Source organism: the organism of the source record quoted next, unplaced genomic scaffold, assembly GCF_019419815.1.
Source record: "Pyrus x bretschneideri cultivar Hongxiangsu unplaced genomic scaffold, Pyrus_bretschneideri_v1 Contig48, whole genome shotgun sequence".
Taxonomy (NCBI): domain Eukaryota; kingdom Viridiplantae; phylum Streptophyta; class Magnoliopsida; order Rosales; family Rosaceae; genus Pyrus; species Pyrus x bretschneideri.
The window spans coordinates 242,168-269,979 of NW_025999785.1; the positions used below are offsets into that span (position 1 = coordinate 242,168).

The 27,812-nt window shown below is 35.3% G+C and overlaps 5 protein-coding genes across 8 annotated transcripts; 2 read left to right on the forward strand and 3 right to left on the reverse strand.

Annotated features, from left to right (window-relative positions):
• Positions 1–2,985: 2,985 nt before the first annotated feature.
• LOC103930391 lies at positions 2,986–3,955 on the forward strand. The gene is made up of 2 exons (XM_048568586.1): positions 2,986–3,419; positions 3,557–3,955. Exons 1-2 carry the CDS (start codon positions 3,318–3,320, stop codon positions 3,812–3,814), a joined length of 360 nt encoding a protein of 119 aa, XP_048424543.1. The 5' UTR covers positions 2,986–3,317; the 3' UTR covers positions 3,815–3,955.
• A 1,901-nt stretch (positions 3,956–5,856) lies between these two features.
• Positions 5,857–9,658, reverse strand: LOC125470096. Of its 4 annotated transcripts, XM_048568583.1 has the most exons (15): positions 9,220–9,657; positions 8,528–8,650; positions 8,318–8,377; positions 8,130–8,225; positions 7,895–8,005; positions 7,661–7,779; positions 7,476–7,577; positions 7,253–7,369; positions 7,021–7,089; positions 6,840–6,906; positions 6,662–6,715; positions 6,423–6,530; positions 6,293–6,346; positions 6,089–6,192; positions 5,857–6,055 (listed from the first exon to the last, which is right to left on the reverse strand). In XM_048568583.1, exons 1-14 carry the CDS (start codon positions 9,232–9,234, stop codon positions 6,097–6,099), a joined length of 1,191 nt encoding a protein of 396 aa, XP_048424540.1. In that variant the 5' UTR covers positions 9,235–9,657; the 3' UTR covers positions 5,857–6,055; positions 6,089–6,096. The 4 variants fall into 4 exon arrangements, with proteins under 4 accessions (XP_048424540.1, XP_048424542.1, XP_048424539.1 ...); XM_048568585.1 differs by having other exon boundaries at positions 5,857–6,192; positions 8,528–8,634; positions 9,220–9,658; XM_048568582.1 differs by having other exon boundaries at positions 5,857–6,192; positions 9,220–9,654.
• A 2,198-nt stretch (positions 9,659–11,856) lies between these two features.
• Positions 11,857–14,595, reverse strand: LOC103938552 (auxin efflux carrier component 5). The gene is made up of 5 exons (XM_048568343.1): positions 13,778–14,595; positions 13,550–13,635; positions 13,282–13,439; positions 12,357–12,433; positions 11,857–12,192 (listed from the first exon to the last, which is right to left on the reverse strand). The coding sequence occupies exons 1-5, from the start codon at positions 14,461–14,463 to the stop codon at positions 12,120–12,122; spliced, it is 1,080 nt and encodes a 359-aa protein (XP_048424300.1). The 5' UTR covers positions 14,464–14,595; the 3' UTR covers positions 11,857–12,119.
• Positions 14,596–20,740: 6,145 nt separating this feature from the next.
• Positions 20,741–24,431, forward strand: LOC103938550 (protein TRIGALACTOSYLDIACYLGLYCEROL 3, chloroplastic). Its single transcript, XM_009348572.3, has 10 exons — positions 20,741–21,243; positions 21,522–21,650; positions 22,254–22,349; positions 22,478–22,555; positions 22,651–22,712; positions 22,823–22,898; positions 23,186–23,293; positions 23,504–23,679; positions 23,778–23,862; positions 23,940–24,431. Exons 1-10 carry the CDS (start codon positions 21,034–21,036, stop codon positions 23,976–23,978), a joined length of 1,059 nt encoding a protein of 352 aa, XP_009346847.2. The 5' UTR covers positions 20,741–21,033; the 3' UTR covers positions 23,979–24,431.
• LOC103938551 (receptor-like protein CLAVATA2) lies at positions 24,402–27,307 on the reverse strand. Its single transcript, XM_009348573.2, has one exon. It carries the CDS (start codon positions 26,799–26,801, stop codon positions 24,612–24,614), a length of 2,190 nt encoding a protein of 729 aa, XP_009346848.2. The 5' UTR covers positions 26,802–27,307; the 3' UTR covers positions 24,402–24,611.
• Between the last annotated feature and the right edge of the window lie 505 nt (positions 27,308–27,812).

Genomic DNA, 27,812 nt, shown 5'->3' on the forward strand with positions numbered 1-27,812 from the left:
TGGTGCGACTAGAGTAACTCAAATTTTGTCTTTTAATGAATCTTGTAAAAGTTCTCAAAATTGATTGGTAAACGTGGGTTATAACTTACAATTTTTGTGAAAAAATTGAAACTTTTAGTTTCAGGAAATATTTTGCATGGGTATTAACGAAAATTTTGCAAGACCTTTGCATGATTTTATCCTTTATTATCTCCCGAAACTATTTTTTCATTGATTTTTAAAGTTGAAAATAGAAAAAATAATGAAAGTTAATAGAATGACTCTAACTTGGGCTTATAACGAATGTGGTAAAAGTTCTTAAAATAGATTAGAAAAATGTGGGTGTTAACCCATTTTTTTGGGGAAAATGCAATTTTTTACTTTCGCAAAATATTTTCTGTGAGCATCAAGGAAAAGTTTATAAGTCATTTGAAAGTGGTTTTACAATTTATTGAGCAATAAATGTACATTTAGTATAATATTTAAGCCGAAAATTGAAAAAAAAGTGAAAATATAGTAGTGAGTTCCAAAACATTGCCAAAATGGGCACCCACGTTTTTTGTGAAAATGATTTTTTTTTTAAATTTTTTTTTTGTACAACATTTTTCGTGAACATCAAGGAAAAATCTATAAGGCATTTGAAAGTGTTTTTTTTATTTATTGATCAAAAAATGTATATTCAGTATAATATTTAAGCCGAAAATTGAAAAAAAAAGTAAGTGAAAATTATAGTAGTGAGGCCCAAAATAGTGCCAAAATGGGTTCAACCATCAAGAATATCAACGAAAAGTCTTACACTAATTTCAAAATTTCATAGTGAGACGAAGGTGAAAACAAACAGATTCAATGCACGATTTATGTACGAATTTGCAAAACCGACTACAAATAGTGAGTGTTAACACGTTTTTTTTTTATTTTTATTTTTTGTAAAAATTGCAAACTCTTTATTTGCACGAATTATTGTCTGTGAGCATCAAGAAAACTTTTTAAGGCATTTGGAAGTTGTTTTATTATTTATTGAGCAAAATGTATTCTTGATATAATATTTAAATTGAAAACTAAAAAAAAAATGAAATATAGTAGTAAGGCCTAAAACATTGCCAAAATGGGGTTCCTGTCCACTCTCAAGAACATCAATGGAAAGTCTTATATTAATTTTCAAAACTTCATTTCGATGCGAAGGAGAAAACAAATATATTCAACAATGATTTCTGTATGAATTTGCAAAACCGGTTACAAATAGTGAGTGTTACCCACATTTTTGGTGAAAAATGCGAACTTTTAGTTTTCACGAAATATTTTCCATGAGCATGTAGGAAAACTTTATAAGGTATTTGAAAGCGGTTTTTCGATTTATATAGCAACAACTGTATATTCAGTAAAATATTCAAGCCAAAAACTAAAAATAAAGTTGTGAGGCCCAAAATATTGCTAAATTGGATTCCACCATCGAGAATATCAACAAAAAGTCTTACATTAATTTTCAGAACTCCAAAGTGAGATGAAGGTAAAAACGAACATGTTTAACGATAATTTATGTATGAATTTACAAAACCAACTAAAAGTCACGAGTGATACTCATTGTTTTGTTATATCAAATGTCACACGGCTTCTTAGCAAAAAAAAAAAGTCACACAACATCTGTCCCATACCTACATTTTTTTCCCCCAAACATACAATTCTAATATGATTATTATTACTTCGCGGATAACTAGCATATAGCAGATGTGCTCAAATACAATTTCATTTTTTTTTGCACAAATCCAACCAATAATGTCGTGGTGGTGTCATCTACCAATACAAAAAGGCTACAACCTTCATCAATTGGGTCAGGCCAAGCCCAGTGAGATTTTAAATATTTAACCGATGGTTATTCATAACCGTAAAATACCTAAAATTTAATCTTTAATCGTTCGGATTGATTATTTTTGAAGATCGGATTTGTAGGGTTAAATTGTCATCCCATCACTGTTATACAATGAGGATAATGAGATACTCTTGGTCCAAAGAAGGCGAATGACTTGAACCGCAGTAAAATAATTACACTTTTCAAGGTATTTTAAATTTGTCATCTATTATCGTATAATTTGATAAAAGATTGTCGCAATAACATCATGTTGCATGTAAGTAGGGATGACAACAATTCAATCCAAGACAAATGTGTCATAATATCTCCATAATCATAAAAATGATCCATATCCCTAGCCATCACATTAACGACTGGGTTATTCTATAAGGGCCATAATCATTTCAGCTGAGTAACAAATTTCTTATCAGTTAACGTGTTATTCGATTTTATCAATTATTTTATTTTATTTTCTCATAACTAATGAAGAAAATATTTTAATCACATGAGATCAAACAATAAAGAAAAACTATAATTAAAATAAAATACTACATAATCAAGAATCTAACCATAAAACATCAACATCCAATGCCAAAAACTATGATTGGAGAATAAAATTTGACCAAAAAATAATTAAGTATATTAATGCATATAAATTAGAAAACATATTTTTATGTGACAAATTTAACAACAGTTATAACCATGGTACCCTTATCTTCATAATCATATCTAAAACCATTCTTAAAATTTCGATTTATGAAATACCCATGCGCATACTCATCCAAATCATCCCTAAACATATAGGTATCCATGAGAAACAAATTTAACGATTAAATGTAAGGAAAACTAATGATAATGAATTGAAAACTTTAAATTTTAACAATAAGTACAAAATAAAGGGTAAAATGAATAGTACCAGGATTGATTTTTTAATGTAAAAATATGGTTTTTCGTTAAAATGAACAATACTGAAAGTTTTCGTTGAAGTCCCCTTAAATATATCATCCTTAGGAGGTATGAAAACTTGCTCCACATGTAAACATTCACACCAATGGAAATGGTAGTGTGTGTGGCCACCGCCATAATAATTGTATTGGACAGAGACATGCACATTCAAGTTACACATTAAGATCGCAAAAAGTCCTCCCCCTTTCTCCCAATTTCTCCCAAACCCAACTCTCACAGTACACACCCTTTCTAGTCTTTTTCTTTACATTTGATTTTCCAAAATTCCTCGACCCCAACCCAATTTTGCTCTCCACCTAATCAACCAGCTCAAAGCAAATACCCACTAAAAACCCTTTTTACTATAACATTTATGATCCACCAAATACAAATCAGAGGCCTCCTATTAAAAAAAAAAAAAAAAAAAAAAAGATCAAAGACCCCCTTCCCATCTCACACTCTTTTTTTTCTAAATTCCCATTACCTTTTGCCATTCAAAGTCTCAAAGCACAAAGCAAAGTAGTGCACCCGTCTCAAGAAATAATTCATGATGCCTGCTCATGCTCATGGGGTCACCTTCTCTCTCCTCCTACTGCTGCTCTTTTTGTCTACTGCTCTCTCCCCCACTGAAGCAGCAAGCTTAACCCCTGTGAGTATTACTCTTCAAAGGCCCCAACTTTCCTTTCAATTTCATAGATTCCTTTACATTTTCTTGTCAAATGGGTCATGATTTTTTCTGGGTTTTCTGTGAATTGAAGTGCATATTTGTTGTTTTGAACTTTTAAGGCCAATGGGTCTGCAGCTGTGGAGCCACTTGTGCCACTGATTGGAGCTGAAAAGATGAAGACTTTGGTGATGAATGAGACCAGAAGGAAGTTGGGGAGCTTTCGGATTTGTGCATTGTGTACTTGTTGTGGAGGTGCCAAAGGTCTTTGCTTGCCTTCTCCTTGTTGCTATGCCATCAATTGCAACATTCCAAACAGGCCTTTTGGTTTCTGTTCTTTCACACCCAAGACCTGTAATTGCTTTGGATGCCATATCTAACTCTTCCTCTCTATATTTTATAATTAAATTGTTGAATTAGGGGTAATGTTTGATTTTGTTGGGAGTCTGGATGGCAAAAAAGAATATCTGTTCTTGATTTGTTTGTTTATAAGTTATGAAATTTAGTATATTTCCAGGTTAGCTTATTTCTATATCTAGTGTGATAATTTTCCAATTTTTTTTTTCCTGCTATAAGCAGTGCCTGGAGATAGGATTAGCATAATTGTGAGGATTTTAGGGAACATTGTCCTTGTTAATGGAGCTATTTGGGGTTCTTAATGATATTTTATTTACTTTTCCAAAAGTGGTCAGGAGCTGCTCTATGACAAGGATTAAGATTCAACTTCTATGATCTATTATTTTAGTCTTGTGCTGATGTTTTATTAATTTGTTATGAGTTTCAGTTCTTGTTTTGCAATGAAACTGGTTGCTACTAATGTTTTCTTTTTCTGCTTTTACTTAATGCTTACTGGTTTTCCACTTGATGTTTAGAGAAAGTGAATGGTTTGATCTGCTATATATTGTTGCTTTTGTCTGCAATTTCAAGCATTTCATTGGGTATAGAGATACCTGAGAGAGAGAGAGAGAGAGAGAGAGAGTTCTCCTTGCTTAGCTATGGCTTTCAGTTACCTCAAACAGATAGGAGATTGCATATTGCAGGATGCAGGTGGTGGAGATTGGAGAATTAAGTAGATTATATTTTAACTGAACAGTAGGTGGGATGTGTTAGTGTGATGGATATTAATGCATGTAGCTGGAAGCTGGGTTGGGTCGGGGTGGGGGGTGCAATTAAGCCATAGCCACCAAGTTTTGCTTCAATGATGTTGAGATGGTGGTGGTTTACAATTCTTGGATGGATATTATTTGCATCACTTTTATTGCTTGGAAATTTCTGGTTTTTTTATACCCTCTTGTAGATTGTTGAGTGAAATGCAAGCCTCAAATTCTCAGTCGACCAAAACTATATGTTTATGGTTTGTAGCTTACATCAACGGGGATGATAGATACTGCAAGTCGATATCTCAAGCCAAATAAGCGATTTCATGCAAGAATTTTAAAATATATGACAGTACATGGTCTGTTGAATCAAGAGTCCTATATAGGCACGGGCAGTGAGCAGTAAGTGGGGTGGGTTTGGGGACGAGGATTCTCTTTCTTTCTCTTTCCATCCTCTTCCTTTCACACTTTTTATTTTGTTTTTCTCATTCTATAAAAATTTAATATTAGATATTGACATAACTTAATCGTAATTGTTCAAATATGAAAGGAGAAAAAAAAGAGGGAAAAAAAGAAGGAAGATAATCCTTCTCTGTTCAGGGCCACATGATCTGACTTTGGTGTCTTGATAAGAGTGTTTTGGCGGAAAAAAGGGGAATTCGTTGACCTTTGTTTGTGAGTATTGCGATGACGTAGTTATATGGGGCGACATGCCAACAAGCCATGTGCTGCCCAAAGGACATATGACCATCAAATGCTGGGCGCTTCCGTCATGCATGCCCTTATTTTCTTCTCAACTTCCCCACCTTGCTGGTCGCTGGTCTAACCGAGGTCATGAGCGGTAGTCCAATTGGTTAGGGCAATATGCTCGCTTCATTGCACTTCAATTTGGGCTCGTCTTTCCTTTGGATGAAAATACAACATTACAATACATCGCTTTTAGAAACAAAATTTAAGTGAACGTGGTGAGACCTCGGAATTTTCTCTCGTATCCACCTCGTTGCATTCGGTAGACTCAGAACTAGTGAGTGGTACTAGTTGTAGTGTAACTCATGACCAAAGGAACTTTCAAATGAATCACATGCCATCTCTAGGGAATCGACTGTCCAACTCGCGAGCCATGTCGATCGCGCACATGTTGTTCCGGAGTGTAAGCTGAGCTTTACAAGAACGTTGAAAGCTCAATCGGACGGCAGCAGTATTATCAGCCGGCAAGATCATCAGCATCAAGAGGAGTTGTCAGCAATGAACAGGTGGCCGGCTGACGAAGCATCCCAACACAAAAAGAAATTGAATTTACAGATTTACAGCAGCAGCAGCCTCTCTAAGTATAAAACTGGAGTTGATTTCTGTGTTCACATATACATTTCAACCGTGTAAAAAGAAAAAAAGGTAATACAACCTTGCTTTTGGCCTGCCTCTCAGGTCTTATGCAGTAGTAATGTTAAGTATGAAGATCTCCAAATTTTACACCAACTTATGAGCTCTGAGTTTCCTCCAAATAAAGGACGATGGATGACGATATTCATATACATAGGAGCGCTCAAGCACTAATTAATTAGCGGCTACTTGTAGGGATCAATCCAACATTTATCGTTCCTGACAGCTCGTTCCCATTTCCTTCTGAACACTTTCATTTGATTGAACGATTCCCGCCTCACCTGCAACATTACAACAAGAACAAAAGAAAACAGATTAATCAATCTAATGAAGACTATATATTAAAGACAATATTGTCGCGTCGGCAGTCAAGAGACTTACATCAATTCTGTGGTCGTTTCCTGTAGATTTTGATGATGATGATGATGATGATCCCTGCCAATGCAATTACCAAAACATTATAAAAATGTAAAGAATGCGATTGCAGCAATACAATATTATGAATTTTAACCTTCGTCACCTGATTATTTTGATCATCTGAGGATCCTCCCAATGTAGGGCGGCCGTGATGGATTATGTACTCGGCATCCACAACTCCAACTTTTTTAGTTCGATCTCCCTATTGCAACATTATATATACATTCAAAATCAAACACAGAAAGAATGCAGGTCTGTTTTTTTTTGCAAACAGTAGAAGATCGGGGCAAAGGAAATCGTTTCCTTGTTAGAAAAGAAAGCATGAGAACTTGCCTGCGCACAATAGCCAATCTGCGTATCTAGTCCCCATGCATGAATCAAGTTATTCTGCAATTAACATAATCAATCCAGTGCAATCTAAGCCGCCGTTGACTCTACTCTCATGTGAAGAGAAAACCAGCTATTTGAGTTGAGTTCCAGGGGCCCGGACAAAGGAAGTTAACACACGTACCTGGATCATATACCATACACAACGCCAGGCAGCTCTAGAGAAAACAGGAGCCATCACTTCTATCCACCTGCAGCAAATGCATTGCGCATTGTCATTTTAATTAGTGGATGGTGTACTTCTGCAACTACACTTATATTAATGGAATTATCTTAAACAATCGTATGGAAACCACAGTTTTTACCCGGTGCAAGGAGGAGCTCTACTGCTCTCATAACAACCTTTCCCATTGTTACTTGACTTGTAAGTCCTTCTGCAGATACAACATGAATTATATCAAGTTGTTTGAAATTATGGGTGCTGGAAATTAACCAGCATCAACTTACTAAAGCAATTTTAACATAGCAAAACGTAAAATAATGTTAACATTCAACAATATTTCCCAAGGGAGTTCATCATTTAACAGTATAAGAGACCTGTGTGCTACTGATCCTCTCAAACGCACAGTAATTTGATGATGCACCTCTGATTTGGAATAATCCAGTGCAGGTTGTGATATCTCAAGCCCTTCCTTTTGAACAATGGATATGTACCTAAAAGTAGTATTAAACAACAAGTTGACAAAATGGGATTAAGAACCAGTCGGTATAATGTATAAGTTTGTGAAAAGAGATGCAGCCAGCCCCACAATGTGTATACCGTTGGGGATGGAAATTGTCAACTCCGAGGTCCTCATCCCAGAGGAAAATGTAACTATATTCGGCAACTATGTCAGGATGCAAGAAACGCTTTGCAAACCACCTAGGCATCAACCAGAAAAACAAATTTCAATACTGCAGCTTTGACGAAATTGATATTAGGCATGCAAAGATAAAGAGTAAGACCATTTGGTTTGACTGACTGCAGATACATGAATAACTTGGTCGCTCCATTGAAATTCCTTCCACTCATCAACGATGCCATCATAATGGAAGAGCATCACAACGAAACCACTTGACAGGAACTGCAACATGGATTAGCGAGTGAAAAGCGGTTACTTATGCAGCTATGAACAATGCAAAAGAATTATCAGTACTTAGTATGGACTACTTTTGTGAGCATGGTTTAACAGGATATACCTTTTTGACCATTTTACTGACAAGATCCTTTTGCTGTATCCCGACAGCCATGGCAAATAAATTAGTTGAAGAATTTGCATCTTTCTTCTTCAACAAGTTAACTGAAGGTTTCTGGTCAAACAGTGTAAGAGTGGAAATTTAGAAAAACCTGCAGCACTGTCACTTGGAGGAATGCAATGTTACACAATCAGTTGAATAGTTCAGTAGCTTCCATTCATCATTCTGAAAACCTTACCTTTTTAGCATCCCATAACGGCCGCATTTCCAGATCAGAAGTCTTGGCAACAATGCCTCGAGGCAGTGGCTCACTTCCATAAGGCTTTTTCTGATTCTAAAACCAATAAAAATACTATAAAGTAATAAATCTCAACAACTCATCTGATAGGAAAGATGTATGAGACCTGTGTGGAACGATAAACAAACCATGCATTTGTACTTTAGATTCTGCAAATTGTTTGCGACTCTCCAAAACGATGATGAATTCTGTGCAACATGACCCAAAATAGTAGTACGGTAATGTCAATATAAACTTTATTTTCAGGTCAGTAAAAGTGATACTTTTGTATGCTAGATATCGGAGTTAACACAAAAATACAGATTGGAGTCGGGACCAAAAAAAGGGCATACACATACCTCTCTGTAATCTGTTGATATGTATGCACTCACTATGAGAAACAGTATACACAGCAGAGAAGCTGCCGGGAGAATGCTACAAAAACACAATTTCCCGCTTCTCAGATCTGCACATAAAGTTGCCTGCGAAGAGAATGGAATGAAGAAGTGCACAAAAACATGTCAAAATAACAAGGATGGCTGGATAAAGAAGTAAATATGTGTGCCATTTTCAGAAGAAAAAAAAAATTCAATACTTGTAACCGAGCGATCTGCATAGAAATTAAAACCATTGTCCTAATTACCTAATAATTGTTACTTTCTGCTAGGGTAATCGTGATTGAACTAAAATTTACAAGGGTTTGTAGGTCAAGCAGTTAAGAGTATGTACTCTTGAACTCGAGGACTCCCGTCGGAATCCCCTCCCCCAATATTCACAAGCAAGAGCCGAAAGAATAAAGATTCCGAATTGTCTCAAGAGCTCAAGAAGAAACACCTAACTTCCAGAAAATGTGTATAGGAATTCAAAGAAGGATGAATTCGACATAATCTCATGGCCAGAAAAATCACAAGAAAACAAGAAAGCAATACAAGTATCTGATTCTATGATCAAAATGTTCAGTATCAGTTAACAAATTACAATATTGGTCAAATACAAAATCACAAAGTGACCAAGAAAAGCAAAATAATATGAGTATTAAATGCGTGCTTACAGAGGAGGACTTCATCTTCCATGAAAACGGAGACAACCTAGAAACAGAAATCCTGCAACAACCTGATTTCTGTTCTTTCTTTTCGTCCTTGGCTCTTGTTTTCGTTGACGAAAAATGAATGCTCAGCTCTGTTTTCTGGTATTTACTTTTTACAGGGGACAGAGAATGCGTTGCGGAAAGCAGGATGATGGATGAATGAGTGATTGATCACAGGCACCCAGAAGAAACAAGCAGCAGAAGTATCAGCATCGGGATTAGGATTGGGTGATTTCCATTCACCAATCATGACAACGTCGAATTGTCAAACAAATTGAGGCATGAAGAAATGGAAGAGCCTTGACTATCGAGAGAGAGACAGAGATTGGGTGTTTGTTAAGATGCAACCGAATAACACGCGCAATATTTATTTAAATAAAATTAAATAAATAGTGGGGAAGCACTACTCTTACTATCTTTGTTCTTGTCTTGGTGTAACTATAACCAGAATTACTGTTGGCCTGATTTGGGGCTCGTTTTTGGAAAAGTAAGAAACCTTACTTTGATGAGAAAGACTTGTTCCTCAAGGATTGAGGAAAAGTTGCTACTTACAATACCTCGTGACCTCCCACTTAGTATTACGGTTTAATGATATTTTTCTTCACATGTAAGTGAGAGGTTTTAGGTTCAATTATCGCCAAAGACGAATCTGAACCGCATTATTATTAGCTCATTTGAGGCTAAGCCTCACCCCTCCCCTTTAATGTAGATAATATCGTTTGTTATACATAAAAATAAAAACCTCATAACCTATAACGTCATGTTTAGATTCGAAATTGTTCATATTATAAATCATTAATATAAAAATCAGTAAAAAAAATCAATTAAAATTAAGATTGTTTATCAAATTGTATAAAAAATGGATGAACGAATTTGATAAAAATATTATAAACCGTCTATCTATTTGCTATAATTGATTGACTAAAAGATCTTAATTTTAATTGATCTTTTACAGAGAATTTTATAATATAAACATTCAATCATTAGAACGAAGTTTTGTGAATAAGCTACAAAATATTTTTAGGATGAACTTATCTTAATCTTAAAATGCCAAGCTCTTCTCTATTTTGACCACTAGAAGGGCTTGTGATTACATTTGATACAAAAAAAATCAAAGGTATTATTGAATCGTAAATACACTTTCATGAACAAACACTTAAAACATTTACTAATACAAATTTTATATTCGAGCATAAGTGCATATGAGCCCTTCTCGTAGAAGTGCTCATGAAAAGTTTTGACATTTCACTAATAAATTAATCATATTATATGTATCATAAAATATACAATTACTTATGAATTGCAACCTTACCATAAAACATTTACTGTACACCAAACTTTTGACGTCATTCCATTCTAATATGGAAAAATGAGTAAGAGGTCACTATAAGCTCAGTACTAAATATTTGCATATGACGTTTTATTACAAGGATAAAAAATAATCATGTTTATTTACTCTAGTACATGTTTGATCCTCACCAATTTTTCTCATCCCTAACAATTAAGTATTCATCCCACTAACGCTATTGTTCTACTCAAAACAACAACAATAATAAATAGTTTATAAAGAAGTCAATCTGGTACACATTTTTCGTCTCCTACACATTTTCATTTATTTTTGGCGATTGAATAAAATGACATTATAAGCTCAAGCAGTTTGTTGTGGATTGTGAAATTTTAAATAGTTAGATTAGAGGTCTTCAACCTCAATACTCGATACTAAATAATGAGTTTCCTTTTAAAATGGCATCTTTTAATCCCTTTTGTTTTGTCAGAAACATATTTTTTTTCGTTAGAATTTCAAGTTAATGACTTGTAAGGGGAATAATATTTCCAATAGAAAAGAAAAAGAAAAATATTGCATATACTATTACTAGTAAAAGAAAAAGAAATGAAAGGTAAAAAGTAAAGAAAAGGAGAAAAGAATAACATTCCTTGACAAGCTCAATGAACATTGACCCGAAGTCTGAACAGAAATATCTCACAACTTGTTTTGTAAACAACCTACTCTTAATTATTTTTCATGTCATCGTCAAGTAATACACTTTATTTATACATAGGAATTAACTTGGCTGACGAGGACTCCTTAAGATGCTTTGTTATCGATTTATGAACTTTCGTGGTTACAATTGAAACTGTTCATGTTGCAAAGACGATATTTACAGTAAGATTTATTAAATGAATGATCTTGATTATAAACATGAAATCTTCTAATGGGTAACAGAGCATTTTGAAGATAAATTCGTTTGCAATCATAAAAAGCCAAGATTTATTCTTCTATACCATTTTTTGTGTACATTATAATTCCAGCCCAATTTTGATGGGCTTGGATAATCCAGTTTAGTTTAAGGAGCCCATTCTTGAATTTGGGCTTTTAATAAGGGCACAAAAATGATTGAAATAATTTATGATCAAAGGATAAGTTTTCCATTGAATTAATAGTCTTTACTTTGAGTTTAAATTTTTCCCTCTTAGATCCCAGTTGCTCATGTGATTTTTGTCAGAGGATAAATTTTCACCTTGCCACTTGAGCTTTTTATCGCTCTGAAAGTACCAAAACTGTCATAAAAAATCATTCTAATTTATCGTAAAACTTCAGGATTGAAGTCTAATTAAATCCTCTTTAGATTAGGGCGATATTGTTAACTAGATTACAAGTTTTGGCAACTATAAGACTAATTTTAATATTAGTCCCAGTAGTGACCCTGATATATAGAAAACCAAATTAAAGCATAAAAAAAAAAAAAAAAAAAAAAATCAAACAAAAAACAAATTAAGGAGAGAGGAGCAGCAAGGCAGCAACCTTTTCCCCTCGATCCATTGATTGCAAACATATGTATGTATATAGCTGTGAGAGACGGTTGTCAATGCACGAATTCTAGAACTGCATAGTAAGCGATCAACACCGGAAGGGACACCAACATGCCAAATATTACCCTGCAACACAATATATCAAAGTTAGAAGAATAAAAAAAATTCAATTTCAAATATTGTTGCCGAAAATTATATTTCGATGTTTCTCGTACGTTGATTATTTTTTTTTCGTATTTAAAGTGTACAAGAATTTGAGCTTATAGATGTATATAAAAAGAGGTTCGTACGCTGTACTGAGCACTTCTGCATGGAGTCCATATTCTTTGGCAAATATGAAGGAGGTAATGGATTGTGGTAATGCTGCCTGCAACATTGAATATAAATGATGATATGTCATCTAATTAAACATTTATCATTTGATCCGAAAAACAAAAACATTTATCATCTAACAAATAAAATTATCATGCAAAAAGGAGATTTTTTTTTTTTTGAATATCACAAATACAAGTTATGCGATTTGTTGAAGGGTGATAAGCGCGCATTTTATTTGAAAATTCATTTAAAATTTTAAATTAGTGAGCATGTATAAACGTTCAGTGCGGTACTGCTACTTAATTTGAATTTGTTTAATTTGTATATATGTAGTTTGTGCACAGAAAGTTAACACCATAAATGAAAGCATCAAATTAAGTTCTTCAAAATTAAATAAAAGGCTTCATTAAAAAAAGCTTGATTAATATACTATATACGTGCATGAGTATGTTTGTATTGTTGTCCAATCTGTTTTGGAGATGCATACTACGGAAAATGATAATCATACATTATTTTTCTTCTCTTATACATGTATGTTTAATTTTATTTGTTGTTTTTGTTTGATTCATTCAATTCGATAGCCAAAGTTAAAATTGAGTGTACAGAAAAAGAAAATATGTGATTAACATTTCCCAATATAATTTCTCAAAACGGAAGCTCATTTTTCTCAAAATTAGTTATGCAAATAAAAAGAATATTAGGTAGGATGTTAATTAGTGGAGAAGAAATTGGCCGCTTAATTTGCTGGGCAGCTCATCGGAACAACCTTTATGTTATTCCACGTACGATATAAGACATGCAACCACTACTATATTAAATATACAACACTAATTTTATAGGGCATGCATGCTTGATTCATTATTTAACTCTCTGAGATATATAAACTTGAAAGTAAACTACCTGAATGATAGCAACACGTAAAACATCACCATGCAAGCCCACAGCAATACAGCCAATCGCCATGGCTGCCGGTCCAGCAATAAACCTCAAAACCATCCCAATTATTGTTCGGCTCGTCCCACAGGCTACAAATTTTTCCTGCAGTGCCATGAAGATACCTGCACGTTGCACGCATGATATATAGAGTCAAAACGATACCGTATAGATATATTCATTAACATATATATATATATATATATATATTTGTGGTTAATTAGCGATTCCTCACCCATGCTAAACATAGCAGTTCCTGTACCAGCTTTTGACATGATTAAAACAGATCCTTCCATGATGCTTGGCAACTCAATATGCCACCTGCAGCACCCATAAATTAATTAATTAATTTACAGAGAAGTATATTAAAAAACGTAAAATATTTAGTTAATCAATACTCAAGTATAATTAATAAATAATTTCTTGCATATTATATAGATAGATGCATATATTTAATCAGTACCTGTTTGCTATAAAAGCCCAAGCAATACCAATAAAAACTGCATAGGAGTTGGGATTCATCCCAAGTTTCACCCACACAGCCTTCATCAAGTACCAAAAGGAAGGCCTAGTACTTATTGTTATCTCCTCCATGGCTTCTACATCTTTCCCTTGTGGATCAACTGATTGAACTCGAGTGTCGACACTAGTACTACTTGAAACTATGTCTATCGACCCCGTTCGTCGAAATTCCAAGACGAATAAAAGAATGGTGAGCCATATGATGGCCTGCACGACCGATGACTGAACAACAAGATCAACGGCTGACGAACCATACATGGCTCTAATCAAGGGCACACCAACCACTAGGGAATTGGTTAACGTGCATAAAGAGAAGCTTGTGATGGACCAGCTATAACTTCCTTTGCTGCTGCACTTGCCCCAGAGTACTAGCACCACCACGATTATGACCTTAGAGATGGCGTCGGCGCCAATGAAGCGGTAGTTCCATTTGTAAGGATCAACATGTGCAGTGAATTCGAACGTGAAGAGTGGGAGAGTAAAGAAACAAACGAAGCGGTTAATCGCGCCACACTGCTCGGGAGTGAAGACGCCCCACCACCTCACTGAGCCGTACCCTAAAATTAGGGCAAAGTAGAGCGGAACCATAGCCACCACCACCTTGTAAACATCTTCCCACCCTATCATCTTAGTGTGTTAAAAAAAATATATTTGGGCAAGCTAGCTAGCACAATATATAGCTTGGAGCACTACTGGTAATTAATAATGGAAGAATGATATGCAGTGCTACTGTGTACAATTAGCTTGACGATGTTCATGAACTTGATTGTACTCCTATATATATGCATGCAGGGAAAGCCAACTTTGTTCCTTTCTCTCTTTTTTATTCGTTTTACGAGAGGGATCGATATTATTGCAAAGATGATGTAACATGCAATGTAATTAAGCGCATGAGAAATAAATTATACACCATTTTAGAGTGCTGCCGTAAACGATCACTTATTATTGGGAAAAGAAAATGAGACACTTGAATTTGACCAAGATTCTTTTATATATATATATATATATATATATATATATATATATCTTCTTATTGAACTAATAAGTAAAGTCGATGATCCTGAACTCAAATCTTTCTATCTTAAGAAACTTAAGAAATTAGTTTTTTCTGATGAATTTGGCACTAGCCAACCTCAGCCAACTTCAAAAATCTCTCTTAGCGCAATCTTGGAAAGGTTTAATAAGACTAAGAAGGAAATCACAGTTAAAGACCTTCAACGTGAAGTTAATAAAATCAAAGACGAAATTAGGTTTCTAAAGTCCGAAAACCTAGAAATTCGTACACATTTCAGCAGAGTCCGAATGGAAATTGCCCTTGATATATATATATATATATATATATATATATATATATATTGTGGTCATGCTTTCTACAATTTTAAAACAAGTGAAAACACATTATAACTATACTAGATTCAGGCCGCATGTTATACATGTGAGTGTATAAGATTGAGGAGAGATGGACACATAGAAAAGATGGTACGATCTACACACTCATTTTTACCTTTTACATACCTCTCTCAATTTTCGTCAATTGGATCGAATTGAAAAAGATCAATTGATAAAAATTAACAAGGATGTGTGAAGGTAAAAAAATGTGTGTGAATAGCATTACTCTATAAAAAAATACGGTCGGAGGAAGAAAGTGACCCTAAATTGAAATCACTATTCTGCCCTTAGACTTATCTAAAGTAATAAGAACATAATATATAGTTATTTTACTCTCTGGTTCACAAAGAAAGTTTTTTAATGTATAGTATACACTATTAATTAATTAAAACAGCTTAAATATTTATGACACAATTATATGGATAACATAACAGTCTCTAAATTGAATGAATTTTTATAGAGATGATCTTTGTATGATAATAAAGAGAATGAGCGAGATTCTGATTATGACAATTTATACGATAAAATAATGTCACCTTAGAGGGGAATGATAACTTTGCTTCTTATTGAGAACGAAGGAAGCATTATCCTAATGAAATTTGGTAAAATTCTTGCAAATTTCAAACGCATCCATAATTACTAAAGCATTAATTAATAGTTATGTTATGTGGAATGCATCAAGAAAAATGGGTTATGGTGGGTGTATACGATTCTCTACATGCGGTGGATTCTTCATGCTTGTAGTGACATTAGTTTCGTGTGAGTGTGTCTGAAATTGTAAAGTTGCTATCACCAATGGGGTTTTTTATACATAGAATAAGGAACGAGGTCCAGCAATAATTCCACCCACCTTTGCAAATTGGGATTTTTAAAATTATGATATAGATTAATGTTCTTACTAATGTTACATCATGCTACCTAGCTTGTGGAATTCAGAAGCAGATTTGTGCACAAATTGTTTCAGCTAACGACAATATACTGCAATTTGCTCCTTGTCATGTCACATAAAGTCCAATAAATATAGGCCAACTATGATTATTATCTGGGAATTCGATCGAACTAGATGACTATTTTTGCGACAGTGATCACATTATGCCCTCGACCAGCGTATGGAATAAGTTCTGTGTATTTATCAAAGTAATAAACATTCCTCTGATTTTTTTTTTCATTAGCTTAGCATATTAATGAAATCCACTTGATTAGCAGGCTTGGCCTTAATTAAGTTGTTATATGTGCTCATGAAAAAAATTTAAGTTTTACCATAAAATTAATTGACAATATGAAGAGTAGGTACCCCAACTTACATATATTAATCTCATTTCTTCAATGTGGAATTCACTCTCAAGAACTCTCTTTTTACACTCAAGGTCGAATCCTTCTTCTTGTATTTAAATGTATATAATATAAATGACCCTGTTGTTTGTTGGAAGAAAAAACAGAAAAGAAAAAAGAAAGCCACTTGATTAAGTACTGCATTGATGCATGGTATAGTTATAGCCAGCTTTACATTTGATATGTGAGTGTATGAATTCAAACTCCCACGACTATACATATATATTCCCTGCTTCCTCTGTGTTTTGAATATGATGGGATGTAAATATGCTTTATTTGGGCAAGCATTGAATTCAAACATTGGAGCTAGTTGGCTGAGTTGTAGGGTTTCTTCCTTTTGCAACTAATTAAGTGGATGGTTTAGGATACTTGCTACTATCATGTCGACGGTCTTGTGCATATATATATATATATATATATATATTATTCTAATATCCTTTGTGGAAAGCTTCAGCTTGAATTACTCTGAACGTATATATACAGATATTATGAGTACTTTATGTCTCAATACCACAAAAATTCATAGGCAATTTTGGTCCGCAGAAATTAAGCAAATGGTTTAATTTCTTCCTTCTGTGATTTCTGTTGTTTTTCCATTGGTTTCTGTTCATTCATTTCTTTGATTTCACAACCGCAAATGCAGCATCCCCTTCCTTCTAAAAGAATTGCACAAGTTGTCTTTGTCAATTGTAAGGGCTTCCATAATAAACATTTACTTTTAAAAACCACCAACTAATTACCAAAGTCATAGCATGCTTACTTAGTGATTTGCTTTGTCATCTTATTTTCGTAGTTTTTGGTTCTCCCTGTTAATTATTTTTTTTGTAGCATTTCCATGTACGTACGTTGGACGGAATAAGGTCATCATTAATATAAAATTAAGAGTTGAGCAAATATTTTATGCTAAACTAACTATGGAAAGAGGGTTATTTTTTTGGTTACTTGGAACATGGTCACTTGACATTACTGTTTCACTTAAATCATAACATTTGGATTTGTTTTTTTTTTTTTAATTAATATAACACAAAAGTGGGATGTATCAATCCAGCCATCAAATGTTGGTATAGTACGAGGAATGACACACCACGTGACTTGTGCTCTAGGTACCCATATAATTTTCTCATGAAAAGGAGAATTTGAACATAAATATTGAGCACACTTCTCTAACTATTTTGACTATGAGCTCAAGTCTCTGCATTATAGGTATTCAAATTAAAAAGAGGGGCTAGCTTTAGTTGTTTGCAATCACATTTGAGGCACAGGATATCAATCGGTCGAAGTATATCGATTTGGAATGCTAAACAAGTGCGCACTTTTGACCTAAGCGTATGCAGTTGTTAACAAAACAGGGTGAGACTTAAGATGAGGTGATACTTCCATTACATTATGCTCACTCCTCACCGATAAAATATTGATATAAGATATGAACAGTCTGTCACCGCACACTAATGGAGCTTCATGTTTTTGTGATCAAGGCAGCGAGTGCATGCATTATCTTTATGTATGGTGACTGGTGGGTGGGTGGGTGACATTGGCTGCTGAAACCCAAAACCAAAGGGAAGGACAGTGAAAAACAATGACCGATAATCTTTTGACCTAAGTGTTGAAATATCCGTGAAGTCTTAATCTTACTTTAACTAATACCGAGATCTTTTATGATAAAATTTCATCTCTGTTAATTATTTATGTCGGTCCATTCTCATAATAGAACCAATTAGGTTATTATTGAAAGATTGTTTATGTATAAGTTTCAATTACATTTGAAGCCGTTTGGTTAACAATAGTAACTAAAAGCTTAAAAACTTCTTATTTAAGTGATTTTTTTACAAGTATAATCTTTAAATGATGACTGAAAATTAAAAATAAACAATTTAAATCGTGAGATTACATTGCGAAGCAAATGTAGACGAATAATTAGTGCTTGAGCATTGTGCTGCGCGTGCTTATTCCCCTTGTCTTCTTCTAGCTCCCTCTCTCCCTTCCCACTTTTTAAATTTTCGTTTAAATATTAAGGACAGAAGGAAGTGCATGCAATGCAAGAATGTAACACTAGTCCAAAAGGAACAAATGCCAAAAAATAATGTGCGGTTCCTAACATACGACAAGTCATCATGTGTGCCATCAGATATATGAAATGGCTTAATTGGGCACTACTAAATTTAAACCATTCGTAATATTCTACTCAAAGCTTCGTGTGCTTTATGATACGTAGCAGAATATATCATAGCATTTGCAACCATGCACAAGGAATTGATGCACTTTTTTTTTACACACATAGTAACATTGTGTGTGTCTGTTTATATTTAATTTAATATTCTTGTCTATGACTGACTAGGATTTGGTTGGTTGAAAAAATAAAAATAGGAGTGGTGGGTGCTGCAGTTGTAGCATTCAGAACAAACACCTGAGGCAGTCTTGATGATGATGCATGGAATTCGCATATTACAACTTTTTTTTTTCCTTAGAGAATTAGGCATCTAATCTCTTCACCCAGCAATGTTGTTATTATATATTCTGAATCTTGATACGTTGCCCTATTATATGCCCCGGGTATAAACCTCTAGAAGCTCTCATTTTATCACGAGATGTAGCAATTTTTATACTGTGAGTTATTTATCTAATATAGACGAGACGTATAAATACAAGTAGATTTTTGCTTCTATTTAAATAAACTACACAAAATGATATAAAAATATAATCTTCCTGAAATTGTTTGTGATAAAATTTGAGATTGGAAAGATTGGTTAGGTTTATCCTTATTGATGGTTGAGTTTTTACCTAATAATATTGGGTTAATCTGGGTGGGTTTATATGCCCAATTAATATGAACTCAGACTAAAAGTTTTTGACCCCAAATCTACAGTTCTGGGCTTCGGAAGGATCCAACTGCCAGTGCTTCCATGATTCTTTCTCCGATGAAGATGTAAGTTACACATCATAACAAGAACCGTTAGCTAGCTTATTTGATCTAATAAAATTTAACGGATCGTGTTCTGATGTGCATTGAAAAAAACTCAATTGTTTAATTTTCTCTTACCTTTTTATGGACTCACTCCTCAAATTAAGCCCATGTTTCAATGAAATGTGATGTGAAATAGAAGTCTACATTTAGGGTTTTGTCTCACGGCCCAATAAGTTGTCAATTTTGAATAGTCCTTTTTCACATACGTAGACATAAGTTTTCATTTATATTGTCCTAAAATAAAATAAAAATGTAACCATCGCATATAAAATGAAATGAATACCTAAACTATATTAAGTTACATATGAGTGCCATCTAATTTTTGGAATTTCTCATATCCAACGAGCACACTATCTTGATCAACTGACTTAATTCATTTTTACAAATATAAATATCACCCATTAACTCTTGAAATATCTGTTTTCATGGAATATGAAAGAAAAATGCTTTTTTTTTTTTTTGGGTCAAATATGAAAATAATGTTAAATATGATAAAGTCAAATCTGGACATCTTTTGTTATATATGAAAATAATGTGATAACGTCATGTCATCTCCAATCCCCGACCCCAAAAATGGACTTTAAATTAGATGTTGATATTATGGTCCCAATACCATTAATAAATCGGTCCCAATATAATCGACACACAACAATTTACAACGTTGATAATAAAAAAGTAACTTATATAAAATTATATGTATAAAAAAGTAACTTATAAAATACTTCTGGTATTGTTTACTTTTAATGAAAAATCGCATTTATACATTTTCTTAATACTATTCACTATACTTTTAAAAATGACTTTTCATTAAAAGGGAAGTTTTTTTTTAACTTTTCATTAATTTTCCTAAATTTTAATTGTTTTATTTAAACGGAATGTCACATGACTACTATTATATGTAAGTCCTCCAATAATAATAAGGAAAATTAATAAAAATGACTTGAAAATTTTGAGTTTTAACGATGAAGACAAAATAAAGACTAAAATAAATAGTATCAGAATTGACTTTTTAGTGTAAAAATGTAATTTTTCGTTAAATACACAACACTGGGAATTTTTTATTAAACTTCCATGATAATATGAATTAGCCTATAGCCTTACTCTCTGTAAATCCAAGCAAGGCAAAAGGAGAGAATGGAGGACTGAGAGTGAGAGGGAGTGAAATGTCCCAGCAAAATACACGTGCGGTGCTAATTCAGAAAAAGTCCACCACTTTAACCCCCACCCGCGCAGCCGCCACAACAGCTCCTCCACAATCTCGGCAATTACTCCCAGCAATTGCATTCAATTGGTTTCTCTTCTGGGCGTTTTGGCCCAAAAACTGATCTGGGTCACCTTCAAATTCATCAAATTTCCACTATTTGTAACCGAGTTGCTTCCAGAACTGGTCTTCGTCCTATAATCTGATCTGGGTCGTTTCCAAAATCGCAAATTTCCAACACCAACGGCCTCAATTGCTTCAAATTTTGATTTTTTGGCGCCGATAATTTAGTCTCGTTCTGCTACCCTGAAGCATGGTTTCTCTGTCGAATTCAGTGTTGTTTCCTCTGGCGACATCCAGCGGCTTCACATCCAATGGTTTTTCTCGGCCCTTTCGATTTGCAAGGACGATCAATTGGTATAGTAGTGACAAGCAAAAGGAAGAGCCCAGAAACGTTTTGTGTGCTTGTATGGCGCCTTCCCCGAACCTGCGGAGCGAAGAATCCTTTGCTACAAAATTTGAGGTAGTCTTAGACAACCTTTTCAGAACCCATGTTTTTGTTTGGTAAAGTAACCATTTTGTATGCTTATTTGGCTTCTATTGACCTCTACATTATATTGTTATTTGTTATTTCCTTTGTATTGTTTTCGATAAGCTGCAGTTTGGAGAACTTGTGTCGTGTTTTGATCACCGTGTTGGATTTCCAATGGACACTTGAAATGCGTGGTTAGATGTTTTAGTAGCTAGAATTAATCCAGATCATAAAATGGTAGCTGTGGCTGACATGGTTTTTCTGTTCAGGATTCATTTAAATCAGAGGATTTAAGTAGAGTTCGGGAGCCTGAGGGTGATTCTGATGTTCTGATCGAGTGTAGAGACGTTTACAAATCGTTTGGCGAGAAGCATATATTGAGAGGTGTGAGCTTCAAGGTGAATCTAGTTCATTTGATATCTAGTTGTTTTAAAAAAAATTGTGCATTGATTGTCTGTGGAGGTATCAGTTTGAACTTTGCCGTTGTCCTGTGACCATGATAATTCTTGGTCAAGAGTATCAAAAGTTAAATTCTTTAGCTTGAATTTTTGTTTCGTAAACCATTTGAAAACAAACGATTCACTTCAGTTGAAGAATTCAGTGCTTTCTTTACCCTGTGACTGCATACTTTGTGAAAAGAAGAGTAGTCAATTCTCTGTTTGGCATCTGAATGGGATTTAGCTTGTGGGTTATGTAGTAGATTGTTATGCTTACAAAAGGTAGTTTGGGTTTTTTTCTCAATTAGATAGGCTGGGAAAGCATTGCGATGGGATTTCTAGAATGAAAGAAACAAGAATGCTACTCTTTTTGTAAGGATGGGAATGGTGTTGTTTAGGACTGTTTTCTTCTTACCTATCCCGTGTATTGCTTCCTATAATATTGTTCTTTAACATTGAATGTGCTACTGGTCTTCCCTTTCATTGCTTTGGCTTTCCTATATTTTCAATATAATTTCTGTTTCTAATAAAAATATTATTGGTCATTCGTGGATTCATTTATAGATTAGGCATGGCGAAGCTGTTGGAATAATTGGGCCTTCTGGCACCGGAAAATCGACAGTTCTGAAGATAATGGCAGGGCTTCTTGCTCCTGACAAGGTTGATAGTTAAGCTGGTTTTCATATTATTCTACCCTTTGTTGCATTAACTTCTGTTTAGACTTTATTGAGCTTCATGAGTTAGTTGTTGTTCTCTTATAAAGATTCTGTCCATTGTGTAACGAGCAGGGAGAGGTGTACATTCGAGGTCGAAAGAGAGTTGGTTTGATCAGCGATGATGAGATATCTGGTCTTCGGATTGGATTGGTAAACTTCACTGTTATGATAGGGGTCATCTATTTCTTTCTGGTTCACTTGTATACAAAAAATGTCTTTTAATGCATTTATCTGCTACCTAACAGGTATTTCAGAGCGCTGCACTTTTTGATTCATTGACTGTTTGTGAAAATGTCGGTTTTCTTCTGTAAGTCAGCTTTAAATTCTTTTGAATTTTGGCACTCTTTTCCACTGTGAGGACTGATAGATTAGGTTTCAATAGAACTGTCAAAGTATAATTTATTGTTAATTTATTAGGTACGAAAATTCGAGCATGCCCGAGGATCAAATTGCAAAGCTTGTGACTGAAAGCTTGGCTGCAGTCGGGTTAAAGGTATGGTTAAAATGTCAATTATCACTTATCAGTCTGCAAAGTAGCTACCTTCCTCAACTTACCCCCTCCCCTCCCTCCCAACCCAAAAACAAACATGTAAGATTTTTCACCAAGTATTTCTGAGCATCTTCCCACCCTTGGCATCAACTGTCTTCTAATGATCTCGTTAGTATGGGATGTAATATTTTGATATCATTGCTCACCAACCAACCCCACCAGCACTAAATAGAATGGAGTTTGACTTTGGCTTTTAAGTTTGTTTAAATCAATCTTGGTTATTTGTATAGGGAGTTGAAGATCGGTTACCTTCGGAGCTGTCTGGTGGAATGAAGAAACGAGTTGCTCTGGCTCGATCCATAATTTATGATACCACAAAGGAAGCGATAGAGCCAGAGGTATTTTGAGAAGATGATAACTGTATTATGTTCTTTATTTAATTTGTTTCCTTGGATAATGTTTTGATAACTGTTGCCTTTCTCTTGAGTCGTGATTCCCATTGCATTCCTTCATAGTCCCAAGATCAATAGTATCATTCATCTGAGAATAAGATGCAATCGTGTACTGTGTTCTCATGAGTCCTGACAGTCTTCTATGCCCTTAAACAGGTGCTTTTATATGATGAGCCAACAGCTGGACTTGATCCTATTGCATCTACTGTGGTAGAAGACCTCATCCGCTCTGTTCATACAAAAGGTCAGGATGCAGTCGAGAAACCTGGGCAGATCGCATCTTATGTTGTTGTTACTCACCAACATAGTACCATCAGACGAGCTGTTGACAGGTTATGTGCCTCATCCAAATTGACATGTTATTATTGAACAGTTGCATTGATTGTGTGACATGTGTTTTAAACGAAGTGTATACAAATTCATTATGTAGGTTGTTGTTTCTCTACGAGGGCGAGATAGTCTGGCAAGGAATGACTCATGAATTCACCACCTCAACAAATCCAATCGTTCAACAGGTAATGACAATTTTGGTCTTGCAATGAATCATGATCCTGAGACCAAGTACTTACATTTTTTGCGGGGGTGTTTTCAGTTTGCATCCGGGAACTTGGACGGCCCGATTAAATATTAGAACTCGTCCTTGGTATGCATATTAGACAAGACATAGTCCTTGAGGAGAATGCTGGGAAATGGGTCAGACGGTGGTTCTGCCTCCTTTCTCGTACTTCATTGCAGTCAATTAGAGCTCATGCCAACAATTCTCAGTGGCTAACAAAAATCATATGCCCATGAATCTCTAGGCGTGCTTCTAAGTTAAGAAAGCCATATTCAGAATTAGACATGGCAAAAAGATGTCAAGGTTGGCCGGGATATTTGCTCGTTCTTATTTATAACTAATAACTTTCTTTGGGCATTCCTCATACGAGTTGAGGGGATGATAGGAGAGGTTCACAGCTGATTTCATCGTTGTAATTCTGATGAAAGATTAATACCGCGCACCTTTTTCGTATCTTCTTATCTTCTGAATGAAATCTTCAACTCTAAGGGAGCAATATGCCCGAATAGAAACATATATTTGAACAAATTCTTGCCTACAACGTCGTCATTACAACTTATGCAATACTATTATGAGCATTCTGGGTAGGAAGGAACAGCTAGTTCTATGTTAGCAAAGCAAAGCATGGAAGAACAAACTCATCCGTTACAAGAGAGTAATTAAAATTTACAGCTTCTCGTTGTCATCCGAATCCACGCGCACATTACGCTAAGCACTTGTCTTGAGAATGTAATTTCGTGCTCGAGGTGAGCAGAAGAGGGCCAACCCCGTGAAGTAGAAACTGAGGAAAGCACTTAGACAAAAAACCCATACAGAAATCCGCCCCTCGACCTCTTCCCCTTCAAACGCCTTCCCAGGCACCACGGGGAGGCTTGCCGGGTCACACCCTCCATCAGAGGACTCCAAACACAAATCTGGATTTCCAACAAATGCTCCTGGAAACCTCCAAAATCCTTGCTTCTTCGTAACCAATCCAGAGAAACAGTTATATGACAAATCCAAAAGAGTCAGGTGTTGAAGGCTGGAAATGTTTTCGGGAATATGACCTGACAAAGAATTGTGTGATATATCTAAGGCCCTTAAACTCCACATCTTCTCTAGATCTGGAACACGACCACGAAGAAAATTGCGTGACAAATTTAGGTATTGCAAACCGCGTAATCCAAATAGTCCCCCTGGAATCTCCCCATCTAGCACATTATTGGAGAAATCGATTCCCACCATCGAAGATAGTACATAATTGAAGCTTAATTCGCTGCTACCAGTGACGACAATCAAAACTTTTGTATCCGCATTGTGCGATGTACCAAATGGCTCTCTCTGCATTTTAACAAGCTCGCCATTGTTAAAATTTATGCTCATGTTAAAGTTAGCGTCTGGTATGAAGCCCGAAAATTTGTTTCCTGAGAAATCCATCATTCTGATAACCGGAAAAGTAAAGAGCCAGCTGGGCAGATTTCCGTTAAATTCATTCTGAGCTAGGGACAGATACCTGAGGTTTGTCCATTTGGTGATTGCATCACTCAAGGTTCCGGAGAGATTGTTGGAGCTGAAATCTACAATCTCCAAAGATTTACAGCCTGCTAAAGTAAGCGGGATCTCACCAGATATCTTGTTGTTGCTAATATCCAGTATCTTCAAGCTATCCAATGCATCAAGTTCTGGATGAATCTCACCAGAAAGATTGTTGTTGTTGAGTATCAATGCAAGCAGCTGAAAACATCCGACCATGTTCAACGGAATTGAGCCTGATAGAGAGTTGTGCGAGAGATCAATCACTTGGAGATAAGTCAGATTTCCTATCCTCGCAGGAATCTCCCCCACAAGAAGATTGTATGACAGAAACAGGGCCTGCAAACTTTTCAGTTCGGTAATCTTCAATGGGATTTCACCAGAGAAACTGTTGTGAGACAGATCAAGAAGAACAAGCCCAGACTTGTCTGTTGTTTCCGCAATCTTGCTCGGAAGAGGGCCAGACAAGTCATTGTAACTCAAGTCCAAGACAAGAAGCTTCTCTGAAAACACAAGCCTCGGAGATATCTCATAAGTCAACTGATTGAATGACAGGTTCAGATGCTTCAAAGCTTGAAGCGAAGCAACACATGTAGGCATTCCTCCCACAACAGAATTGTTAGCCAGATTCAAAACTCTAAGAGACCGAACACAAGCAGAGAAGCAAGGCAAAGTACCGGAAAACTGATTTGATTCAAGATTGAGAAAGACCAAAGATTGGTGAAAGTCACTCAGAATACCAGATAAATTATTGTTCCCAACATCTAAATAATTCAAAGATTTCGAGTACAACAAGCTTTCAGGAATCTCCCCATGGAACGAATTAAACCCGATATCTAGCTTCTCCAACAGAGACGAGAAGTTACCTACCCACCAAGGAACAAGCCCTCCCAAATCGTTACCATTCAAAACAAGTTCTTTCAGCTGCCTAAGCCTCATGAGTGTATCAGGCAGAGTCCCCTGAAACCTATTGTGATCAAGATGAAGGGTTTTGAGACTGCGCAGAGAACCAAAACACAACGGGACTGGGGAAGTAAAGTTGTTTTCAGACAAAACCAAATGTTCGAGAAATGGAAGTTCGCACAAATTGGGGTGAATTTGGCCAGACAAGTTCATGCTGGTCAAGTTAACCGAAACCACTCTGCCGGTCTGGTTTTCGCAGGTGATTCCGGTCCAGTTGGTACAATTAGACCCAACCCAGTTGGACAAGCTCTGGCTGGGGTCTTGAACCAATGACCTGAACAGCAAGACAGAGTCTTTGTCTTGTGGGTAAAGATCAACACACTGAGAAAGGTTTGAGCATACAAGCACTAACAATACCAATAGCAGTGCGCGTAATTTCAGAGTACTACAGGGGCAAAAACCTGAAACCCATTTGTGTTCCATGGCTAAAAAACTAGAGGAGGGTTTTCAGAAGGGTTGAAGAACAGCAGCAGCAGCAGCAGCTGTAAATTAAGGCAGTAACAAGGGTGAGAAACTAAAGCCCATCTTCCCCAAGATGGATTAGAAGCAAAGTATTGGACAAGCTGAAGAAAAAGCTCAGTGGCAGTAGCTATAAATTAGACCTACCACAGGGGTAAAAGCAGGAAACAAAATATCTTGAAGAAGATGGATGAGAAGCAAAAATTTTGGACAATTAGAAAAACAAGAATGCAATAAGTGACTAGTGCAGAGGGGCGGAGAGAGAGAGAGACTTACAGATGAAAATTGAGCAAATGATAGTGTGGAAGAAGCAAAGAGGGATATGGAATGTGGAAAAAGGAAGCCATTAAAAGCTTCCTTCCCTTTGCTTCTTTATTTATTTATTTGCTTTCTTTGAAGTGGAGCTGGGTTCAGTTGTCTGGGCTGGTAATCGAATGTATACACCTGTAAACTAGATCCAATACTGCTTTGGGCTGAGTTACCAATTGAGCAAAAAATGAAAAAAATCCAATTCAATTTAAGGGAAATTTGAGTTAGGCCAATTTGTGAGCATATCATGTTGGAAAAAGCTATGAAAAACTGCTAAGGAATTTTAATGAAAAGTTTCTGGTACTGTTTATTTTAATGAAAAATCATATTTTTACACTAAAAAGTCAATTTTGGTACTATATCCTTTATTTTTGTCCTTATCGTTAAAACTCAAAGTTTTCAAGTCTCTTTCATTAGTTTTCCTTATATTTTATTGTAAACTATTAAATAATACATACATGATAATATTTCTACAAATGCTAAAAAAACAAGAAATAGAAGAACCTTAGAAGATCGAAGCTAGAATTTGATTCTCTAGCCTTAAGACAAGTTGTTTGTTTGCTATATTTGTTTTGAGAATAATATCTTGTCTTATCAGTTTGTTTGCTATATTTGTTTAGAGATTGATATGCGCCCATCACAAAATAAAGGTCGATCCTAATGTTT

What these genes read in the sequence shown, in the direction of transcription:
- LOC103938551 (XM_009348573.2), bottom strand. Translation starts at nt 26,801, where the DNA reads ATGGAACACAAATGGGTTTCAGGTTTTTGCCCCTGTAGTACTCTGAAA.
- LOC125470096 (XM_048568583.1), bottom strand. An exon ending in GTGTATGGTATATGATCCAG is followed by an intron (nt 6,716 to 6,839) that starts GTACGTGTGTTA and finishes TGTTAATTGCAG; the next exon opens with AATAACTTGATTCATGCATG. An exon ending in AAAATAATCAGGTGACGAAG is followed by an intron (nt 6,347 to 6,422) that starts GTTAAAATTCAT and finishes TTGCATTGGCAG; the next exon opens with GGATCATCATCATCATCATC.
- LOC103938552 (XM_048568343.1), bottom strand. Translation starts at nt 14,463, where the DNA reads ATGATAGGGTGGGAAGATGTTTACAAGGTGGTGGTGGCTATGGTTCCG. An exon ending in AACTGCTATGTTTAGCATGG is followed by an intron (nt 13,440 to 13,549) that starts GTGAGGAATCGC and finishes TGCAACGTGCAG; the next exon opens with GTATCTTCATGGCACTGCAG. An exon ending in TACGTGTTGCTATCATTCAG is followed by an intron (nt 12,434 to 13,281) that starts GTAGTTTACTTT and finishes TCAATGTTGCAG; the next exon opens with GCAGCATTACCACAATCCAT.
- LOC103930391 (XM_048568586.1), top strand. Translation starts at nt 3,318, where the DNA reads ATGATGCCTGCTCATGCTCATGGGGTCACCTTCTCTCTCCTCCTACTG. An exon ending in AAGCAGCAAGCTTAACCCCT is followed by an intron (nt 3,420 to 3,556) that starts GTGAGTATTACT and finishes TGAACTTTTAAG; the next exon opens with GCCAATGGGTCTGCAGCTGT.
- LOC103938550 (XM_009348572.3), top strand. Translation starts at nt 21,034, where the DNA reads ATGGTTTCTCTGTCGAATTCAGTGTTGTTTCCTCTGGCGACATCCAGC. An exon ending in GGCTTCTTGCTCCTGACAAG is followed by an intron (nt 22,350 to 22,477) that starts GTTGATAGTTAA and finishes TGTAACGAGCAG; the next exon opens with GGAGAGGTGTACATTCGAGG. An exon ending in GAAAATGTCGGTTTTCTTCT is followed by an intron (nt 22,713 to 22,822) that starts GTAAGTCAGCTT and finishes TTAATTTATTAG; the next exon opens with GTACGAAAATTCGAGCATGC.